This window comes from Bos mutus, chromosome 25, assembly GCF_027580195.1.
Source record: "Bos mutus isolate GX-2022 chromosome 25, NWIPB_WYAK_1.1, whole genome shotgun sequence".
NCBI classification, from domain to species: domain Eukaryota; kingdom Metazoa; phylum Chordata; class Mammalia; order Artiodactyla; family Bovidae; genus Bos; species Bos mutus.
In genome coordinates this window covers 6,845,561-6,865,648 of record NC_091641.1, presented here as the reverse complement: position 1 = coordinate 6,865,648, position 20,088 = coordinate 6,845,561, and the positions used below count along the sequence as shown (strand labels likewise).

Genomic DNA, 20,088 nt, shown 5'->3' with positions numbered 1-20,088 from the left:
GCCCCCAGCACTCGGAAAGGGCCCTCTGCGAATGAGCGACAGCAGTGGTGATCTCAGGCTTCCCTGGTGGCTCAGACAGTAAAGAATCCACCTGCCAGTGCAGGAGACCTGGGTTCGATCCCTGGGTTGGGACGATCCCCTGGAGAAGGGAATGGCAACCCACTCCAGAATTCTTGCCTGGGAAATCCCAGGGACAGGGGAGCCTGGGGGAGCCGGGCAGACTACAGTCCACGGGGTCGCACAATCAGACACGACTGAGTCACTAACACTACTCCTACTAGTGGTGAAGGCGAGGGTCCCCACCTGGGCTCCCCGTCAGCACTGAGGCCTGGTCAGAAGGCTCCCTGGAGCCCCAGAGCTGCACATCGAACCGTCCTCTAGCACCCTGACCTGGCCGGCCAGGAGGCACCCCCACTCAACCTCTCCAAAGTGAAACTCCTGGTCTCCCCCCGGCCCAGCCGTCCGGCCCCCACCCTGCAGTCGCTCTTTCCCATGAAATGGCTCCACGATCCACAGCTGCTCCTGTAAGCACCTCGCAGTTAACCTTCCGCTTCCCGCCCTCACTGAATTTATTCCATCAGCCCGACCTGTCAGGTCCACTTTCTAGATATGTCTGTTTCCCCTGCGCTGCCCCAGCCTCCTCCTGGGTCTCCCTGCTCCACTCCCCTGCCCCCACCTTCCCCTCAAGCCACAGCCAGAGGGGCCCTGGAAAGACAAAAATGGGGTCCTGGACGCTCCTTCCCTGACACTCGATAAGCCCCCCTTTCACTGTGGCCCAGGTCCACACATCGGCTCTGCAGGTACCCATCTGCCCACTTCCCTCCCACCTCACCTCCCCCGACACGCGCCTTTGCTCAGGACCCGCCTGGTGTTTCCCGGCCCCAGGACCTTGGCACTTACGTTTCCCTTTTCCTGCTCTTGGCATCTTCGTGTGAATGCTCCTTTCTGGTTCCTCGGGGCTCAGTCGAAGCCTCACCTTCTCCTGTCTGTCACCCCACTCCGGCCACCCGCCTCCTGTTGCTGTAGGTCTCGCCCCAGTTACTCTCTATCACATCTGCCTCCCCCATCAGACTACCTGCTAGCAGAGGGCAGGGACCCCGAGAAAGCCGGAGCAGGGCCTGGAGTGACCCCAGCCCCGCCGGGCCCCCGCTCTGCTCCCCTGCTGGGTGACTCTGGCAAATGACAGAACCTCTCTGAGCCTCCGCGTCCCTGTCACCGCTGGGATAACACGATGGGGACCCTGAAAGGAGTTGGCACGAGCAGGTAGGTGGGGGGAAGGATTGGGCACACCATCATCTCTGACCTTGCCTGTCGTGTGGGCTTGTGCCTCTGGAAGGGGTTCTGCTGCCCCCAGCCCTTCTCACGGGAGCCTCTGTCAGCCTCACACCCGCTCCTGCCCTTTTGTCAGGGGTGAGCCGTCCAGCCTTGCAGTGGGGGACCCGCTTCTCAGTCACCCCCACCTCCCACCCACCCAGGCCCGAGTTCCAGGGAACCTGAAGCCCTCGGTCTGGATGAGCTGCAGGAAGCTCTGTGCAGACATCCCCAAAAGAAACCCTTCCTGCCTTGGTGTCCAAAGTCCCCCCTCCTCTGTGTGACGTCCCCCCAGGCCCCTGGGGCTCTACAGCACAAGGCACCCCCCCGGCACTTTATTTCTCTTTCACTCCCTGTAACAACCCACCGGGGAGGCCCCTTCTTAGCAGCCAAGGAGCAGGAGCCCAGAGAGGCTGTCTTTCTGCCCAAGGTCACACAGCTGAGGAGGCAAAGCAAGCTGGGGGTTGGGGCTGCACTGTCAGGCTTCAGAGTGCCCCCCCAACACAGGCAATTCCCATTGAAGATTGGCCACGGCTGTGATCCTGGCCCAGCCCCACACACCACCTGCATGACCTCGGGTTAGCTCATCTATGAAATGGGAATGATGCTAACTACTGTGGGGCCCAGGTAGGGTGGGTAGTAAAGGGTTATTGTTGCTAAGAAAACCAGGATCCCATGCCTGCCTTCCCCTGGGGCCCACCTGGACTCAGGTGGGGACCAGCCAGGTAGGCTGGTTTCTTCCTGAGTAACTGTGCTGCTAAGAAGCCTGGCTCCTGCCTTCCTAGGGAAACAGTGCCCTCACCCTCGCCAGAGATGGGTGAGACCTTACCTGGGATCCAGGCACACCCGGGGGTCCAGGGGGGCCGTGTGGTCCAGGGGGCCCTGCCGGCAGAGTCACAGATGGTCACCTGGAGCCGGAGACACCCCCTGCCCCCTCATCGGCTCTGGAGAGGGGCCCTCCCACCCTCCCACCCCGGGCCCTGCCCTGGGTCTGTCTCCTTGGGCAGTGCAGAAAGGGGAGGTGAATAAATGGTGAGGGAGGGGGCATGGGCTCTCCAGCCCCCTGCCCACCCCCAGAGTGGAGAGCCCACTGCAAGCCCCTCTCCCTGCCTGCAACCCCTACACCACAACCTGCTCCTGTTCCCACAGCCTCATCCACGGGGTTGGGGTGGGGGCGCCCTGCAGCCCCTCCCCAGCCGGTCAGTCCTCAGGCAAATCTCCCTCGAGCCTGCCCCATCTCGGGACCTCAGACCTCACCTCCCTGAGGCCATCCTTGCCTGGGTTACTACAACTGCTGCCTACCACCCAGAGTGGTGGTCACCCATCCATGCAGCAGTCCCCTCCCCACCAAGTGACTTTTCAGACAGGTCTCTCTCAGCCCAGCCTCCTCCACCTTCATCGGTCAAACACCCTCCTGGAAAGTCCCTCTGGATCCATGCCTTTGTGGTGGCTGTTCCTTCCTCCTGGAGTTCCCATCCCCTCCACATCCCAGCAAACTCCCACTAGTCTCAGGCTGAGCGTCACCTCCTCCAGGAAGCCTTCCAGGCACCTACCCCCACTTCTTCCCTAGGCAAATCTCTGACAGTGACCAGCCACTGCCTCTGGCCACTACTGGTTTGAATGCCAGCCTCCCCTTTGGCCCAGGGAGCCCCCAGAGGGTCAGGCCAGGACCGATGGGTGCAGTACAGAGCGTGGTGTTCGTGACTAAATGCCCTGAATATTTGGAAGAGTGAGGTCTCTGTGGCTAGCCTACCAGAGTGCCCCCTGGCATGCCTAGGGAGGACCTACAGGAAAGTGAGCCCTGGGTAGGGTGAGGCCTGGACGCGGTCTAGCTAAAAGGCAACATCCTCCCAGCGCCCTCCTTAATGCTGCCACCCTGGCCCAGCCGCGAGCCCAGCCCTGCTTTTTTGGACCCTACGGGATTCACTGAGGGTACTGCCCACCTTCTCCACTAGAACCCAAGTACCATGAGTACAGAAATCTTTTGTTTATCTAAGGATCCCAGGAACCCAGAACACTGCCCAGCTCGTAGGAGGCGCTCAGTGGGTTATTTCCTGACTGCATGAGACACTGAACGACTAGAATGAGTGCCCAGCCTGGAGCCGAATCAAGAGGCGCCTCCACCCCTGCGGGCGCCCAGGGCCTCTGTTGCTCATTCATTCAGGGTTAGAACCTGTCAGAGGAGACAGCCACACACCTGGGCTCTGCCCCCCGCCACACCCGCCCCCCCCAACCCCAGTGAGGGTCCCATCCCCTCTCCCAGGACCCTGCTTTCTGCCTGAAGGCCCAGGGCCTCCTGTCTCTCCCAGGCACCGCCCCCACCAGCTCCCTCCGTCTCACCCACCATCCCCTATGCAGCCCTCCTGGACCTAGGCCTCTGGCTCCCAGAGCACCCCTGCTCTGGCTCACTTGAGGGCGGCCCGAGGCTGCTTCATGTGGGTGTCAGGCCACCCAGAAACACTGTGTCCAGTCCCAGGGGAGCTGCCACCCATGAGCAGCAGGCCCCCCACTCAAGCTACTGCTGGCTGGGGCAGACCCAGTGCCCTGCCATGAGCCTCCAACCAGCCCCCTCAAGACTGCTGGCCCAGGTGAAGCCCAGGAGTGGGTACCAGCGGAGACCAGCTGCTGCTGCTGCCCTCTGCACTCACCTGGGGGGCCAGGGGGACCCCGGGGCCCTGGGACGCCCGCCAACACTGTGTCCACGGCTGCGGAGGCCAGCTGCACGTCTCCACCTGCGGGAAGGGCAGAGTGGCCTGTGACCCATGGGGCAGGGCCAGCAGCGCTGGGGGGCTAGAGCTGAGTCCCCCAGAGCCAGGAAGAGCAGCCCCGACCCTGCTGGGCCTCACACAGCTACTGCTCCCTCAGCTCAGAGGAGCTCCCTCGTGTGTAGTCACTCAGTCTGTCCGACTCTTTGTGATCCGATAGACTGGGGCCCGCCAGGTTCCTCTGTCCATGAGATTCTCCAGGCAAGAGTATTGGAGTGGGTTGCCATTTCCTTCTCCAGGCAATCTTCCCAACCCAGGGATTGAACCTGAGTCTCCTGCATTGCAGGCAGATTCTTTACTGTCGAGCCATCAACACGGAGGCCAAATCAGAGGGCGGGGGGAAGCCCTGTGGGCTCTGTTTAAAGTACAAATCTCTTCCTGAAAATTCCATGTCCTGAGACTCCCGCCCCGCCTTGCTCACCTCCCCGCTGTCCAGGCCAGACTCTGTTCCAGGCTCCCCTCCACATGCCCGTCCTGACACACCTGACTAGCTCACTCTTGTGAGGGCCTCCTCCAGGAAGTCCTCCCTGACCACTTGTCTGAGCCGCAGGGCCCCGGGGCCAGGTGGGGTCTGCCTGGGTCCCTCCAGGGTGAGCCCCATGTGACCTCAGACCCAGAAGCAGACAGCCAGGCTTCAAAACATCTGGGCTGGGGGTGGCTGCCTCTGCCTTTCCCTGCCTACCCCCATCACAGAAGCCTGGGCAGCCCTTCCATAGGCCTCCTGGCCGGTGGGCCTGCTACCGCTGCTCAGTGCTGGCTAGTTCCTGGTTCCCAGGTGCCTCCACCGGGAACCCCCCGACACACACACACACGCACACACACTCTTCCTAAACGTTCACATCTGCACCCTCCAGGCAGTCTGCCCTCTCTTGGGGACCCCAAGCCTGGGGAAAGAGGGTCCTGTCTGAGGGGGGCTCCGAGCACTCGAGGCAGGCAGCGGCAGATGCAGGGCATCACGCCCAGGCTGGGCCGGCTGAGCTTTCAGTGGCCGAGGGATGCCGGGCGGTTGAACCCTTAGACCCCCAAGATACTAAACAAGCATCACCCATTCTCCTCCACCAAGGGGCACCACCGAGCCCACCATGAGTGAGACGTTTTGATCGCCAGTGACTTCTTTGCTCTGGCCCCTGCACATGCGGAGGGCAGCACAGGCACCCCGATCCCCTTGGGAATGAGTCCTTCCCTCGTGGCTGGGGGCTGGGTACCCCAGAGCAACTCCGTTAGGATGTATTACCACTCGTGCTCTAGGGATGGGGAAACGGAGGCTCGGAGCGGGACCCTGTGATTCAGACGTAGGTCTAAGCGCGGCGCTGCCCGGGGAGCGGGGCGGACAGGGTGGAGGGGGGCGGGGGACGCGGAGCGGGAGAGGGTTCGGGTTTCTCTGACGGCTGACCAAGAGGTCCCTGTGCCCCCACGGTGCCCGGGATATCACCCACTCAGAATGCCAAGTCAATCTCAACCCGCTTCTTAAAACCTTTCTCGTTTCCCAGGGCCCTTAACCAAAGCCACGCCCTCCATGGGCCGCAGGCCCCAGCCCCGCCCCATCTCTTGGGTGCCCTCCCTGGACCCGCCCTCCCCCCATGCTCGGGCGGCGGGTTCTATGTGTGCTCAAGGGCGCCCTCTTGTGCTAGACTGTGGCCCTTGCAGGCAGGAGACTCGCTTTGCTCACTGCTGTATCCCGGAGGTTAAAACACACAGTCCCACACATGGGAGGTGCTCCAACCATCAGCGCCTGTCCAGTGGCCTACAGTGAGGGAATTTGCGAAGAGCACGGGGTGACGGATGACCTTGGTGATGGTACTGTCACCAGAGGTGACCCCAAGGCCAGGCCAGAGAGCAGATGGACATCAGGGGGTCAGACCCCAGGGGCAGGAGCTGAGCAGAGGCAGGGACAGACCCCTGGGGCCAACCGTGGGGTTGGGGGGACCACCCCCCACCTAGGCTACCCCGTCCCCCCGCCTGGCAAAGCCGAGGCCCCACTCACGGACAGTCTGCTTCATGGGGTTCTATTGGGGGGTGGACCCTCCAAATTCTGGCCCGCCCTCCAACCCCAGCCCTCAAGCGTGACACTCACTGTCCTTGTCCGTCGGTGGCTGCAGGGAGTAGAGGACGCCTTGGGGGCCATTTGGAGGGAGGCCCGGGCTGCCTGCTGGGCCAGGGGGGCCGGGGGGGCCAGGGCGCCCCATCTCTCCAGGAAGCCCACGGGGCCCTGGCGGCCCCAAGAGGCCTGTGGGGGGAAAAGAGGAGTCACAGGAGGGCCAGGCCTCCTGACTGACCTTACAGAGATGAGAAATAGACCCGGGAGGGCAAGGTGGTGGCCACTAGTCCCAGAGCCTCCCTGGAGGGCTGTCCTGGGATGTAATGAAATGACTTCCCGTCCGCAGCCAGTGCAGAGGGGACCCGGGGCAGCCAGGCGGGAGGTCAGGGAGGTCACGTGAGTGACGTCAGCGGGCGCTGTGGCCAGATGACCTCAGCCCTGGGGTAGGGGCAGCGAGGCTGGCTGCCAGCCTGGCCCAGCCCCGTACCTGCCCCAACGGGGTCCAGGAGCAGCCGCGTGACCTCTTGGCATTGTTTACATGCGGAGCACAACCTCCAGCCCCCAGCAGCCCCACCCCCACAGCTGGAGCCTTCTCTTCTCATAGTCCCGGGTGAGACCAGGCCCCAGAGTGCTTGGAAGGAGGCTGCTCCGGGAGGTGGCAGTGGGAGGGAGGGAACCTGGAGCCCTGCTAGATGGCAGTCATCAGCCCAACCAAGAAAGAGGCTATCTGGGATGCCTCACCTGCTTGGACAGGGGAGAATCCCTAAGCCCCTTCCCCTACTGGGCGAAGTCATGTCAGGGTATGTGTGTGGGTGGATGTCCTTACCAGGAGGCCCCGCTGGGCCCTTTTCTCCTGCCTGACCCCGGTCACCTTTGGAGCCTGGGGGACCCGCAGGCCCTGGTGGTCCCGTCTGTCCAGGGGGCCCTGTGGATAGAATGAAATGAGGCCTGAGAACATTGTGGGCTGAGCTGCCTCCATTGGCTCCAGGCTAGACGACCTTGCTGTCTGGTCAGACCTGCCCCCTCACCTGCCATGGGCAAAGGGACCACATAATTCATCACAGTATACAAACCAGTTTTGCTCCTGTTCACTTCTATGATCTCAAGAGCTACTTGTGTTCCCATTTGACAGGTGGGGTAAACTGAGGCTCAGAAAGATGTGGCCCCTTGCTCAAGGTAGCAGCACCAGGCTGTAAATGAGTCAGAACCCTCTCTCCACATCCTGATGTCTCTTTGCTCAGGCTTGGGGACTGGGAGTCAGGCAAAGATCGTCCTAATAAGGCCTCCTTAGAGACCCCAGGAAGCCCTGAAGGGGTCGCCTGCCCCCTGGGGATCTCCAGGTCCCAAGGATGGGCAAGAGTAGATGGAGAGTAGATGGGAGGCCCACTGTGTGGCCTGCAGACAGCCCCTTCTCCCTAGGGAAGGCCTAGGCCTGGGGAGGATGCTCAAAAAATGCTTCCTGAACAGATGGAGGGCTCTTTGGGGACCCCCCTGGGGCTGCCAGTTTCCAGAGATTCCCACTTGGTCTCTGGGGTTCCAGGATGCACCCAGGTGTAACCATTTGTAGGGTTTGTGCTCCACCTGGTGGCCATATTGGGAACTACATGCCCCCATAAGAAGAAAGTTGCCTTTGGAGAACAGAAGCCCCTCCCAGCTTCCTCCCTCCCCTCCAGGGGGCACTGGGGCCTGCCTGGGTCCTTCAGAAGAGGAGAACCCCCTCCTTACTTCCCCCTGACCTCTGCTCCCTCTTCAGTCCCAGAAGACAGATTTGAAGAAGACAAGCATAGGATTTGAAGAAGACAGGCCTTCTGGGAGTGAGACTTTGGGGACAGTGGCTAGAGAGGTGGGCCAGGGACCCAGGGCAAGTAAGACGCCCCCTCCTCCCATAGCAGCCCGAGCTCATCCTCCACACAGCCTCCAGGCCCTTCAGAAGCCTGCAGAGTATCTGCTGCTTCCCTGGCCTCAGGACTGGCCACTGGCGGTCAGTTTTCCCATTGCTGGGGGTTTGCAGGCAGGGAGGGGTCAGAGTTGGGTCTGGGCGGGATTGCTAAGAAACTGGGGGCTCAACTGGGGGACAGCAGAAGGAAGGGCGTCCCCTGCAAAGGGCTCCGGTGGGGCTGTGAATTATTGAGTCAAAATGGCACTGGATCGCTGGGTGACCCCAGGGGTCACTTTTCTGAGCCTCAGTTCTCCTGTAATCTGAGCTTTACAAGCTCACTGGAATGATTAGCCATGATATCTGTACAGACTAGAGTGATATAAAAATCCTGAATAACTGGCACAGCACAGATCCTGACCAGTCAGATGAGACCTCAGCCTTAAACCCTGGAGTTCAGCCACATGGACAGTGGCAGCTACACCTCCACTCAGGGTAAAGTCCCAGCACAGTGCCCGCCACGCAGCAGGCATTCAACAATCCTGACTATAATATTACAGTTACTATTACTGTTCTGCAGTCCCAGAGAGCAGAGCTCAGTCCAGTGGAGAGAGACTGCAGAGAGACTTCAAAATGTGGTGGGAAGAGGGAAAGCAACAGACCAGTGGGTGTCCTCCAACTCCGGTCAGAGAATTCAGACAGGATCCCCCAGAAGGCTGGGGGAGGCAGTAAGCCCCCCACCCCTGGCGGTGTGCAGGCAGGGGCTGCTGTAAAATCGAGCCAGTCAAGGATGAGCTGGGCTGGGGGCCTACATGTAGATGCTAAGCGGCAGCAGGGCAGCCTGTGAAGACAGTAGCTGGACTGTGAGACAGTAGGGAGTGGTGAGGACTGTGGCAGACTGCAGAGTCTGAATGAGATCTGTGGGGGCAGCCATGACTTAGCTGCGGCCAACTGTTCCTTTTTTTTTCCCCCAATATTTTTTTGGCCACAACACAAGGCACGTGGGATCTTAGGGACTGAACCTCACCCCTTGCACTAGAAACAGCAGGGAAGTCCCAGCCAGTCGTCTCTGGAAGGGACTGCCAACCCCATGGCCAGCTGTTCCATCTTTCTAAGAGAAATCCTGACTCTTACGAGAAACCCCCCAGGTTTTAAATGTTAGCTCAGTTTTCCAAAATGCCCTTTGGGTGTGTATGACCTACTGGTGGAGACCCTGAGAGGCCTTCCCCCTGCCAACCCCCTGCCCCCCGCAGGCCTCACTCACCGGCCGGGCCTGTGGGCCTTCTCATCTGGGGCCCGGGGTGGGCAAGCGGGATGGCGTCAGGGAGGAGACCCTCGTTCCAGGGTGGTGGGGTGTTCTGGGGCGTCGGAAGGTCATTGTCTGGGCCTGGGGGCCGCTCTGCTGCTTCCAGAAGGAGAACCTGGGCCGCAGAAGGGCAGAGGGTCAGGCCCGGGGCACGGGTGAGCGGGGACGTGAGTGCCAGGGGACCAGCACCGCCCACTCGTGCGACCACCGTCCCCCGACTGGAATGTTCTCCCGCCCCGCCCCCACCTCAGGAAGCCCTCCGACCCTCCTCCGGCTCAGGCAGGGCCCCTGCGGACACATTCAGAGCCACCATACTTTTCTCCTAGAGTGGCTGTCACTGGGATTAGACTGTGCTTGTCTGAATAATGACCACTGCTGCTGCTGCTGCTGCTGCTAAGTCGCTTCAGTCGTGTCCGACTCTGTGCGACCCCATAGACGGCAGCCCACCAGGCTCCACCATCCCTGGAATTCTCCAGGCAAGAACACTGGAGTGGGTTGCCATTTCCTTCTCCAATGCAGGAAAGTGAAAAGTGAAAGGGAAGTCACTCAGTCGTGTCCGACTCTTCGCGACCCCATGGACTGCAGCCCACCGTCCATGGGATTTTCCAGGCAAGAGTGCTGGAGTGGGGTGCCATTGCCTTCTCCGAATAATGACCACGGTCACCCCCATTTCACTGGTTCTTCCCTGGAGAGGGACTGGGCAGGCTTGTCCCCCCCACTGTCTGGCTCAGGGCACAAACAGCGTGGTCAGGGAATGTCTGTGGCTGGCTGGATGGGTGCGAGGAGGGAGAGATGGACAGGGAAAGAAAGAAAAGGAAAGGGAAGAGAAGGAAAGAAGAGGAGAAAAGAGAAGAAAAGAAAAAAAAGGAGAAAGAAAGAATAAGCGGGCCCAGCTCAGTGTCCGAGTTTAGCAAGAGCTCCAGGGAAACAAAGGTGGCCATGGTTACTCAGGGCCCGCCTGGAAAACAGCCCATCTTCTCCCCCGGAGGAAAGCAGGGGTTAAAACCCAAAAGGACACAGAGCCTCAGTAGGGAGACACTTCCTAATTCACGGCACCTGGGAGCCAGGAAGGCTTCCCTGCTAGCTCAGCTGGTAAAGAACCCGCCTGCAGTGCAGGAGACCACAGCTCGATTCCTGGGTCAGGAAGATCCCCTGGAGAAGGGATAGGCTACCCACTCCAGTACTCTTGGGCTTCCCTTGTGGCTGAAACGGTAAAGAATCTGCCTGCAATGTAGGAGCCACAGGAGACGTGTGTTCAATCCCTGTGTCGGGAAGATCCCCTGGAGGAGGGCATGGCAACCGACTCTCCAGTATTCTTGCCTGGAGAATCCCACGGACAGAGGAGTCTGGCGGGCTACAGTCCATGAGGTCACAAAGAGTCAGACATGACTGAGTGACTAACACTTTCACTTATCAAAATTGTACTTGGGGCTTCCCAGGCGGCACAGTGGTAAAGAATCCACCTGCCAGTGCAGGAGAGGTGAGTTCGATCTCTGGATTGCGAAGATTCCCTGGAGAAAGAAATATCAACCCACTCCAGTATTCTTAGCGCACGGCACAGCACAGGGAGCCAGGAGGTCCGGCTGTTCCCAAATAGGCCAGCAGGGGGCGCCGCACACCGGGATCTGCTCAGGGCCGGCGGGCAGGTGCTAACCCGCGTGGACCCACCCACCCCAGAAAAGGGGGGCACTGGGGTTCCCCCGCCATATCAGATGGAGCCCGGTTTCCCGTCCCGACCTGCCAGACAGGAAGGAAGAAGTCCAGTGTCTCATGTGCCCACCCCCCCGCCCCCTCGCCCCCCCGCCGCCGCCGCCGCCGCCGCCGCCTTAGAAACCCGAACCCCACATCCAGCTAGATTCTCAGACTCAGCGCCGTGAGATGAAAGCGCTCCGAGCCTGTCTGGGGGCCGCTGGGAGCGGAATCGCTGGCGTCTAGTTCTGCAGATGCTAGGTAGTGCCTGAAGGCGTCCAAGCTCCAGCCCCGGCTTATACCCCACCCCACCCTACCCTGCGCCCACCCCAACCACCAGAGTCCTGGGTAACCTTAATTCCAGGAGGACCCAATGGGTCCTCGGGCCTCTCCCAGGGCCCTAGCCCTCCTGCCTAGAGCCCACTGCCCCTCCCCTCCACCTGCCCCCGTCCCCTCCTGCAGCCCCCGACCACGGCCGTGGGTGAGGACCTCATGCAAGGTAAACCCCGCCGAGCTCCCCCCAAAAACCACGAGAGACACCACACAGTACGTCCACAGGTGATCACCTCGGCCTCCCATGACCTCCCCTGCGTCTCCTCCACCAGCTCTGCTCCAGCCGCCCTGAACGCGCCCAGCCGCTCAGGCCGAGACCTCCCCACCCCTCCATGCCCAGGCTCCTGCAGCACCCTCCACCAGTGCTGTCCCCGCCCCCAGCCTCTGGAAGATTCTGAGACTCCGGAGAGCTGTCCCCTCCTTCCTGAGTCTGTCTGACCCTCTGGGCAGAAGGGGTGTCCCCCCAGCCCCTGTACAGTCACTCTGGAGCAACGCCACTGGCCCTGCCTTTGGGTGTCAGGACCACCTGGGGAGGGGCGCCCTCCTCGCTCTCGGTCCCCAGGCCCCTGCACACACTAAGTACCGTGTGATGGGGGAGGAGGCTCAGGCCCTGCCACCAGCCAGGCTGGTTCGAATTCCGGCTCTCCCACTAGATAGCCATGATATGCAAGCATCGTCACCTTTGTGGGCCTGTTTTCTCATCAGCAAAACGGGGGTGGTAACACTGACCCTGCAGGGCCACAGATCACGGGCGCACAGCACGTGGGCACCCAGTTACTCCTGCTGATGCTGGGGTGGTGTGCGGGGGTCGGGGGGAGTCACAGGGACAAATGGCTGCCTTCACAGCGCCCAGGCCTGGGCTGGGCTGTGGTTTCCTGGATGCACAGAAAGGGTCCTTCTGAGCGCCTCCTCCCACCAGCTCTGCAGCTTCCCCGGGGCCTGGGTGACAAAGTTTCCCAAGACCCTTGGGAACAAAGTGGCACCCCAGATCTCAGGCCCACCTCTGTATTGGGTGGGTGGGCTCCTGCCCCGTGAAGCTCTGGCAACCCCCAGGGCCCCTGCTTTCAGCCCCTCCCCCTCCTGGTCCTTACAAGGGCTCATTAAACAGGAAGGGCCACGCCAGAGGCAAGGTGGAAAGAGAGGCTCAGAGACCGCAAGGGACTTGCCCAAGGTCACCCAGCAAGTCGGTGGTGGGGCCAGGGCCCCGTGTGGCGCCTCGTCCACTTCTCCACAGCTGGGCTGCAGCCCTGGCCTCAGTGGAGCTTCACGGAGGCCCTGAGAAGTGGAGCGGCGGGCTCAGACTGCACAGCGGCTTGGGGGTGGAACCTCCTCACGGAGGGGAGGGTTACAGTTTCTGCCCCAGCCACTGAGGGGACGTCCACCTGGAAGCTGACCGGCCATGGCAAGGGGTGGAGCTGGGGGGGACAGGGCAAGGAGACTTGGCTGTCAGTGTGTGGGATGGGGGCCCCAGGGCCATGGGCGAGAGGCTGGGGGTGGGAACTGTCAGGAACTGGTGGCCAGGACTTGGGGGCAGGACGTGAAGGCAGGGGTGGCCCTGTCTCTAGCCTGGCTTGGGGGATGGTAGGATCGCCACCATTCAAACAGCGGCACAGGAGAAGCCAGGTTTGGGGGTGAAGGTCCCCAGTCGGGGGGATGAGTTGGATACAGCATCTTGGTGGGGTGGGGAGGATTCCTCCAGGTGAACAAGTGTAACAGGGAGGAGCCAGGAGCAAGGGGAGTGTGGCTGGGAGGGATCAGGGTGGGGGCACCCAGACTGGGCTCCCAGGCCCCCCAGAGGGACCCTCTGCCTGCAACCTCGCTCCTGCACAAAAGACCAAGCTCACTCCTTCCTGGGGCACCTCCCTCACAGACACCAAGACCCACAGAGCCCATGGACCCAGGCAGAGGAGCCACGGGCACCGTCAAGTTAGAAGCAGCCCACTCCAGAGTTCAAGCCCCCGTGGTCTGGCCATGGCAAACCTCCTGGAGAAACTGAGCCGTCTCTGCTGGGCTGAGCTCACCGGGGCAGGCAGCAGTGGGCGGCGTGGGGACTCAGCTGAGAAAACCAGACTCCAGCCAGCCTTCCATCTCAGGGGCTCTGATAATATCACTGTGGCCTGGCTGATTGGCTAGGACACCACTGTCCTGCACCAGTCACCCAGGGAAATCCCCTCGGGCTCCCTCCCACTCGGTCTGGTTCTTGGAGTCAGAGAGTAAACTGAGGAGGAGGGGAGGAAGGAAGGCAGGAAACTTTTTTTCTGCTAGCTTTTTACCCCACGATCCCCCAACAGCCGCTCCAGCCTGTCCCAGAAAGTGGGTGAGAGGAATCTAGATCAGCTCCTAGGTTTGGATCCTTAGGCAACTCGGGCACTGTAGGGAGTGAAGATGGAGCAGTTCTTTGTGGTTGCCTGGCCTCCAACCACCTCCTCTTCCTTGGCTCTAGAACCCTTATTCTGAGCCAGTGAGAATGCCCCAGAGGAGGAATCATCACTGGCCAATTACTCATTTTCCCAGCTCCCTTGTACCTAGGAGGTGGGCATATAGCCTAGTGTTGGCCAATGAGACATAATGAATTTCTTGAGATACTTTGCTTCACCCTCTACTTCCTGCCTTTGAACAATGTATAAGGATGTGAGGCTTTGAGCTGCAGCAGCCACTTTGTAACCATGAGGCACTCTGGTGACTCAGATGGTAAAGAGTCTGTCTGCAGTGCAGGAGACCAGGGATCAGTCTCTGGGTCAGGAAGATCCCCTGGAGAAGGGCATGGCAACCTACTCCAGTATTCTTGCCTGGGGAATTCCATCGACAGAGGAGCCTGGCGGGCTACAGTTCTTGGGGTCTCGAAGAGTTGGACACGACTGAGTGACTAACGCTTTAGCACTGACTGGCAAGAGGACAAGAGCCGATTCACTAAGAAGGTGGAGAGGAGGCTGTGAAGGGAGTCTGGTTTCTTGAGTCACCAAGCCAATCCCAAGACCACTAAGTCTGGACTTGCTATTGAACTAACAATAAATGCTAAGAAATAAGCTGCCAATGGCTGGGTTCACATTGCTTGCCACTGAATGCATCCTTCTTGATATGTCAAAACAGGCTTCTTGTCTTGAGGAAGCAGAAGTCGAAGTTTCCAGGCCTTGGACTTACTGCTAGCTGCCCAGGTTTTGACTCCCCATCGGGGATCTGCCTGCCCGCTTCTGCCTTCACCCACCTGACCCCAGCCCCTGACCCCAGCTCCATGCTCTCTCTGACCCCTGTGGGCTCCCCTGACCTCACCCGCCCCTGAGGCTGTGGGGCTGGCCTGGCTGCTAGCCTGGCCTGTGTCCCCCGCCCTCTCCAGGCTGCTGCCCCTCAGGGCCCTCTGATGGGGCGGGTGAAGCTCCCAGGGGCCCTGCTTCTCCAGGGGACACTTGGGCACAAAGCAGGCAGGTGGGCAGCTGGAAAGTGACCCAGAGAGGACACAGGAGCTGAGACAGGAGTCTCCTGTTGCCATCTAGAAATCCAGAAGGGACCCCGCAGCTGCCACCTCTCTGGACACCTGTCTCAAGCTACCTTGTCTACCTCCCCACCCAGGAGCCACCTGAGGTCATCTCTGTGTATGAGCCAGGGAGGGGCCGGGAAGTGACCCCTTCTGTTTCCACCTCACAGGGCAGCAGGTTGAGGCCCAGAGCTGAGAAGGGCCCTGTTATCACTGGGTTATTACTGAGACAGCCTGACCCCCACAGAGTCTGCGGAGGAGACCCCCTGAGGTCTGCGGAGGAGTCACGACCCTCACCCTCAGGGCCAGAGAGTAAGCACCCCCTCCAGCCTGCCCGGGGTGCGGCGTCCCCAGGCAGAGGGCAGCGCAGGGTTGGGGCACCAGGGCAGGAGTTGCTCATGGCGGGAGGGCATGGGTCAGGGCCAGGGGCGCGGGGCACAGCAGGCATGGTGCCGGTCCTGCCTCAGAGCTGTGACTTGCAACACCCCGGGGTGCTGGGCCGGGGCCAGGCCAGGCCTTCAGCCGACGCTCTGCCAAACCACGCGGCGGTTTCAGGTACCTGGAAAATGTCCGTCAGGCTAGTGAGCCTGGGGAGCCCGCCTTTTCTAGAGTCTCGGGTACCACGAGTTCCTTCTAGCATCTTCCCCAGCATCTCTCATCCCTACCAGGACTGCCCCAGCCCCAGCTCGGCTCATGTGGCAGCATCTGCTCCCTGAAGCTTCTGCCCTCCACCCCCCCGCCCCGCAGAGCCATGACCCAGGGAGGGCACAGGGTCTCCACCCCCAGCCTGTGCCCAGGCACCTGGGCTGCTGGGGGGACCCTCCTGCCTGCAGGGGCAAGGGAGACCATTCACGCTTCTGCCACGGGGCTTCTCCCATGTACCTGTGCCTCCATCAGGAAGATGCCACAGTGACACAACATAAATGATAACAGCCTCACACCTGTCCAGCATGGGTTCCCCCACCGTGTCACCTGAGGCCCCGAGCGGTCCTGTGAGGCTGGCACCTCAGCTCACTCCACAGAGGAGGAGGTGGGCTCGGTGAGTCACCCAGCTGGTGGGGGCTGTTCCCACACGTGCCTGCCTCCAGCTGCCAGTCACTGCAGCCCCCATTGCACCAGGCAGGTGTCCCCACAGTCAGGCTTCCAAGGCAGGCAGCATGGCCAAAGGGTGATATAGCATTGGCCAGGGCTGCGTGTGTCTGTGTGCGTCTATATGTAAGTATGTGCGTCTCTGTGAATTCATGTGTGTTTATACGTGCGTCCCTGTGTGTTCATTCATGTGTGTGTCTCTGTGTGTGTCTACAGGGAGGCCCTGCCTGTCAGGCTCCTCTGGGCTGGGGTCCAACCTCTGGGTCTGCTCTGTGTTCTCGCGGTGGGGGTCTTGCAGCCCACCTCAGCGCTCTGTCCTCACTCCGGCCTCCCTGCCAGCCAGCCGTGCTCACAGCACCCTCCCGGGCAGCGCCCGGCCCTAGCTGTTTGGTCTGCCCTTGAGAGAGCGCTGCCTCCGCTCGGGTCAGTCCAGCCTCCCCGTGCTGGCCCTCCGCTGGGCCAGGAGCCCCCCGCAGTCCCACTGCCTGCAGAGGCTCCTTGGAGGTGGCAAGTACAGCAGCCTCAGCCCTAAGCTTGCCTCCGCCAGACCCAGACCTTCCAGCCAATCGCCCCGTGCCTGCTTTCCAGGTGAAGGAGGTGGGGCTTGTCCACAGGGGTCACGTGGCGAGGGGGAGCGCCGCGCAGAAGCACATCCCAGCGAGGGCCAGGTCGGCCCTGAGGCGGGCTCTGCACTGTCTCCCGGGCACCAGGAGGGACAGAGCCCCAGGTGTCCCCACGGGGCAGCTTCCCCGACACACCTGCACCTCACACATCCTCCCCTTCTCTGAGTCCTGTCCTCCTTGCCGCTGCTGCCTGGAGCCACTCCCAGATGAATGACTAGGCTTTACTGAGCCCCTCTGCCTCTGGGGTGAGTTGCTCCACCCTTCTGCCCCCTGATGTAGACAGGGAGAAAGCTCGCAGGTGCCAGGCGGCTCCTCCTCCATCAGCTCCTGAGCCCAGCCCCGTGCAAGACCAGGAAGGAGGAGCCTGAGTGGGGGCCAGCAGCCCTCGGGGGACAGCGACTTCCCTCCTCTTTCCACCGAGGGGTCAGCATCGGGGCTTCCAGCCACTGAGGCCCACACCCAGACCAGCCTGCTGCCTGGGACCCTCGAGTTTCTTACTCATCCCATTTCCCTCTCCCACCCCAGGAGGCTGGCCCAGACTAGAGAAAATTACCCAGAGCCACTGAGGGCCCAAATAGCACCCACCCCTGGGGACCAGGCTGCTCAGGCCTGCTGGGCTCCCTGGGGCTGAAGCCAGCTCCTCCCTTTCTAACTCCCTAGGCCCAGGATCCCCAGACCATCTGACCTTGGCCTCCAGCGTGGTCAGCCGCTCGCTCATGTCGCTGAGCCGGGTGCAGTTCATGCATTCTGAAAGAGAAGAGGTGAGAGTGGAGTGGACCCTGGGGAGAGAGCAGCCCGGCCAGGCAGGATAGCCTCTGCTCAGGCAAGCAGGGAAATCTCTGAGTTGCTGCCTGGAAAACTCCTACACATCCTTCAGAGCCTTATCTTTAGTGCCCCCTCCTCCAGGCAGCCTGCCTGACCTCCGAGCCTCCTTTCTGGGCATCCACAGCACAGAGTATTGCGAATCGTCTGAGCCAGCACCTGGGATGCCTCGTCAGCCTGCGAGTGTCCTAGGCGCAGGGTCTTTGTCTATTTTGTTTGTTCATGAATTTTGGTGCCTGGCACAGAGTAGTGGGTCAAAAAATACCTGAGGACTTCCCTGGTGGTACAGTGGATGGGACTTGCCTTGACAGTACAGGGGGCCTGGCTCGATCCTGGTCTGGGAGGACTCCACATGCCGCAAGCAACTAAGCCTGTACGCCCCAACTACTGAAGCCTGCACGCTCTAAGCCCCTCCAGCTGTAACTAGTGAGCTCCTGTGTCAAGACTACTGAAGCCCGCCCCCTGGGGCCGGCAAGTCGCAGCTACCGAGCCTGCGTGCTGCAACTACCGAAGCCTAGAGCCTGTGCTCCACAAGAGAAGCCACTGCAATGAGAGGCCCAGGCAGCGCAACTAGAGTAGACCCTGCCTGCCACAACTAGAGAAAAGCCCGTGCAGCAACAAAACCCCAGAGCAGCCAAGGATACATAATAAATAAATAAATATAGCAGTGTGCACACGTCAAAAAAAAATTTTTTAATAAACTCCACCATTAAAAAAAAAAAATCTGATAGTTAATGAGTGGGTAGTAAATGAGACACACTCCTTGACTTGGAGAACTACAGTCTGAGGAAGGGGACAGGCAAAAAGACACAGGTTGGTAAGGGCTGTAAGGCCAGAACATGCAAAAGAGCAACAGGAAAGTGAAAGCGAGAGTCAGTCAATTGTGTCTGACTCTTTGAGACCCCGTGGATATATAGTCCATGGAATTCTCCAGGCCAGAATACTGGAGTGGGTAGCCTTTCCCTTCTCCAAGGGATCTTCCCAACACAAGGATCGAACCCAGGTCTCCCACATTGCAGGTGGATTCTTAACCAGCTGAGCCACCAGGGGAGCCCAAGAATACTGGAGTGGGTAGCCTATCTGGGGTTGCCAAAGCCCATCTGGGCTGGGGGTGGCCCAGGAGGGCTTCCTGGAGGCAGTGGCATCTAAGGTGAGGACTGAGGGATGCACAGTGATTGGTCAGATTCCATAGAAGGAAGAATTAGTGCTGACACCAGAGGGGAACAGAACCGGGGAGGGTCTTCCAGCAGCCTAGCGGGCAGGAGCACACCTGGGGACCACCAAGACTGGAGCAGGAAGCCTGCGGGGAGGAGCCTGGCAGTGTCCTGAGACCAGTGGGCAGCTGTTGGAGGGGGGAAAAGCCAAGGTCAGATGTGCATTTTTAAAAGCTCACTCTGGCAGCAGAGTGTACCGCGGGAGGCTGTGGGAGGGTCCCAGAGCCGGAAGGCCAATTAGGAGACCAGTAATGGTTAACCTCCCAGGCACATATCTCCCTGGGCTGTAATCATCTATTTATATCTGTCTCCCCCAGAGACCCAGAGCTCTTTAATGAGGAAATAGATGGTTCAAAGCTGTTCCTAAGAGCTTTTATTGCTCTGGAAGTCAAGAGATGCTTAGATTCCTCCCTCAGTTCAAAGCCTGACCCCACAGGCACCCCATTCCGGTCAAGCAGACACACGAGAGGTATTAGGGTAACTCCACGTCCCATTCGGTGTTCAGAGGCCCCTTGGCTGCAGCGAGGCCCCCATGCTCACCGGCGGGGTCCCCGTCCCCCCATCATCAGCCTTGTCTGTCTTTGGAGAAGTCCTGTATCTTTGTCACTGAACGCAAACCACCTTGGAAACGTCTCTGTTTTAAAATAATGACTGTCCTGTGAGAGATGCAATGAGACTCCCAGAATCTTAGGACCTTGGGAACAGGTGGTTCAGGCTGTGATTTCCCCAGGGGTGCCCAGCCTCGGGGCCACGGGGGCTGACAGCCCCTTACTTTCTGCTCACCAGCCCTACCCGGGTTTCTGTGGGTTGGCAGGGGCCCCCTCATCCTCATTACCTTCCCCATCCACCCTGGGCTGTGCCCAGTCTGTGGTTTATAAGCCTTTTTTTTTTTTTTAGAAACAGAACTCTTTTTCTTCCCCCAATAAAACCTTGTCAGTAACCCCGATACATAAAAGAGATTAAAGACTGAGGTATAAACACTGAAACTTTAAAACAACCAGAAGAATGTATACAGTTGTCTGACTCGGGGATGGGGCAGGACTTCACAAAGGAAAGGAGGTGGTTTTCTGGTTAGATGGGGGGGACTGAACACACATGTTTCCCTCCAACTCCTACCAGCAAAAGGGACAATAAAGAAGGAAAGAGGTACAAAGCACAGAGCGGAGAGACGGGCAGAGGGGGCTTCTCAGGGATGAATCACCAGGGGAAAGGCAGAGAGCGACCACGTCCCAGGCTGGCAGACACAGGAGGGCTTGGAGAGCAGCAAGGGCTGATGTCCTCTTTGGGTTCCGGGATCCACCCCAGGAGGGAGGCCCACGGGCACTGAAATCTGGGGAGGCCCCCTGAACAAGAGCCGCAGGGGGAGGGCGGCTCTCTGGAATGGCTCTGCGGGTAAAGAATCCACCCGCAATGCAGGAGATGCAGGAGACGCAGGTTCAATCCTAGGTTGGGAAGATGCCCTGGAGGAGGAAGTGGCAACTCGCTATAGTATTCTTGCCTGAAACATCCCATGAAAAGAGAAGCCTGGCGAGCTAGAGTCCAAAGGGTCG

The 20,088-nt window shown here is 60.2% G+C and overlaps 1 protein-coding gene across 2 annotated transcripts in view; it reads right to left on the bottom strand.

Moving 5' to 3' along the window:
• The window catches only part of COL26A1 (collagen type XXVI alpha 1 chain), a 164,460-nt gene that overhangs the window by 6,165 nt on the left and 138,207 nt on the right, over positions 1–20,088 (bottom strand). For both annotated transcript variants that reach the window (XM_070362142.1, XM_070362143.1), the window contains exons 4-9: positions 17,188–17,249; positions 9,255–9,411; positions 6,941–7,039; positions 6,151–6,303; positions 3,960–4,043; positions 2,141–2,193 (exon numbers count right to left, since the gene is read on the bottom strand). In XM_070362142.1, coding sequence (XP_070218243.1) covers positions 2,141–2,193; positions 3,960–4,043; positions 6,151–6,303; positions 6,941–7,039; positions 9,255–9,411; positions 17,188–17,249 — 608 coding nt within the window. The remainder of the gene's footprint in view (positions 1–2,140; positions 2,194–3,959; positions 4,044–6,150; positions 6,304–6,940; positions 7,040–9,254; positions 9,412–17,187; positions 17,250–20,088) is intronic.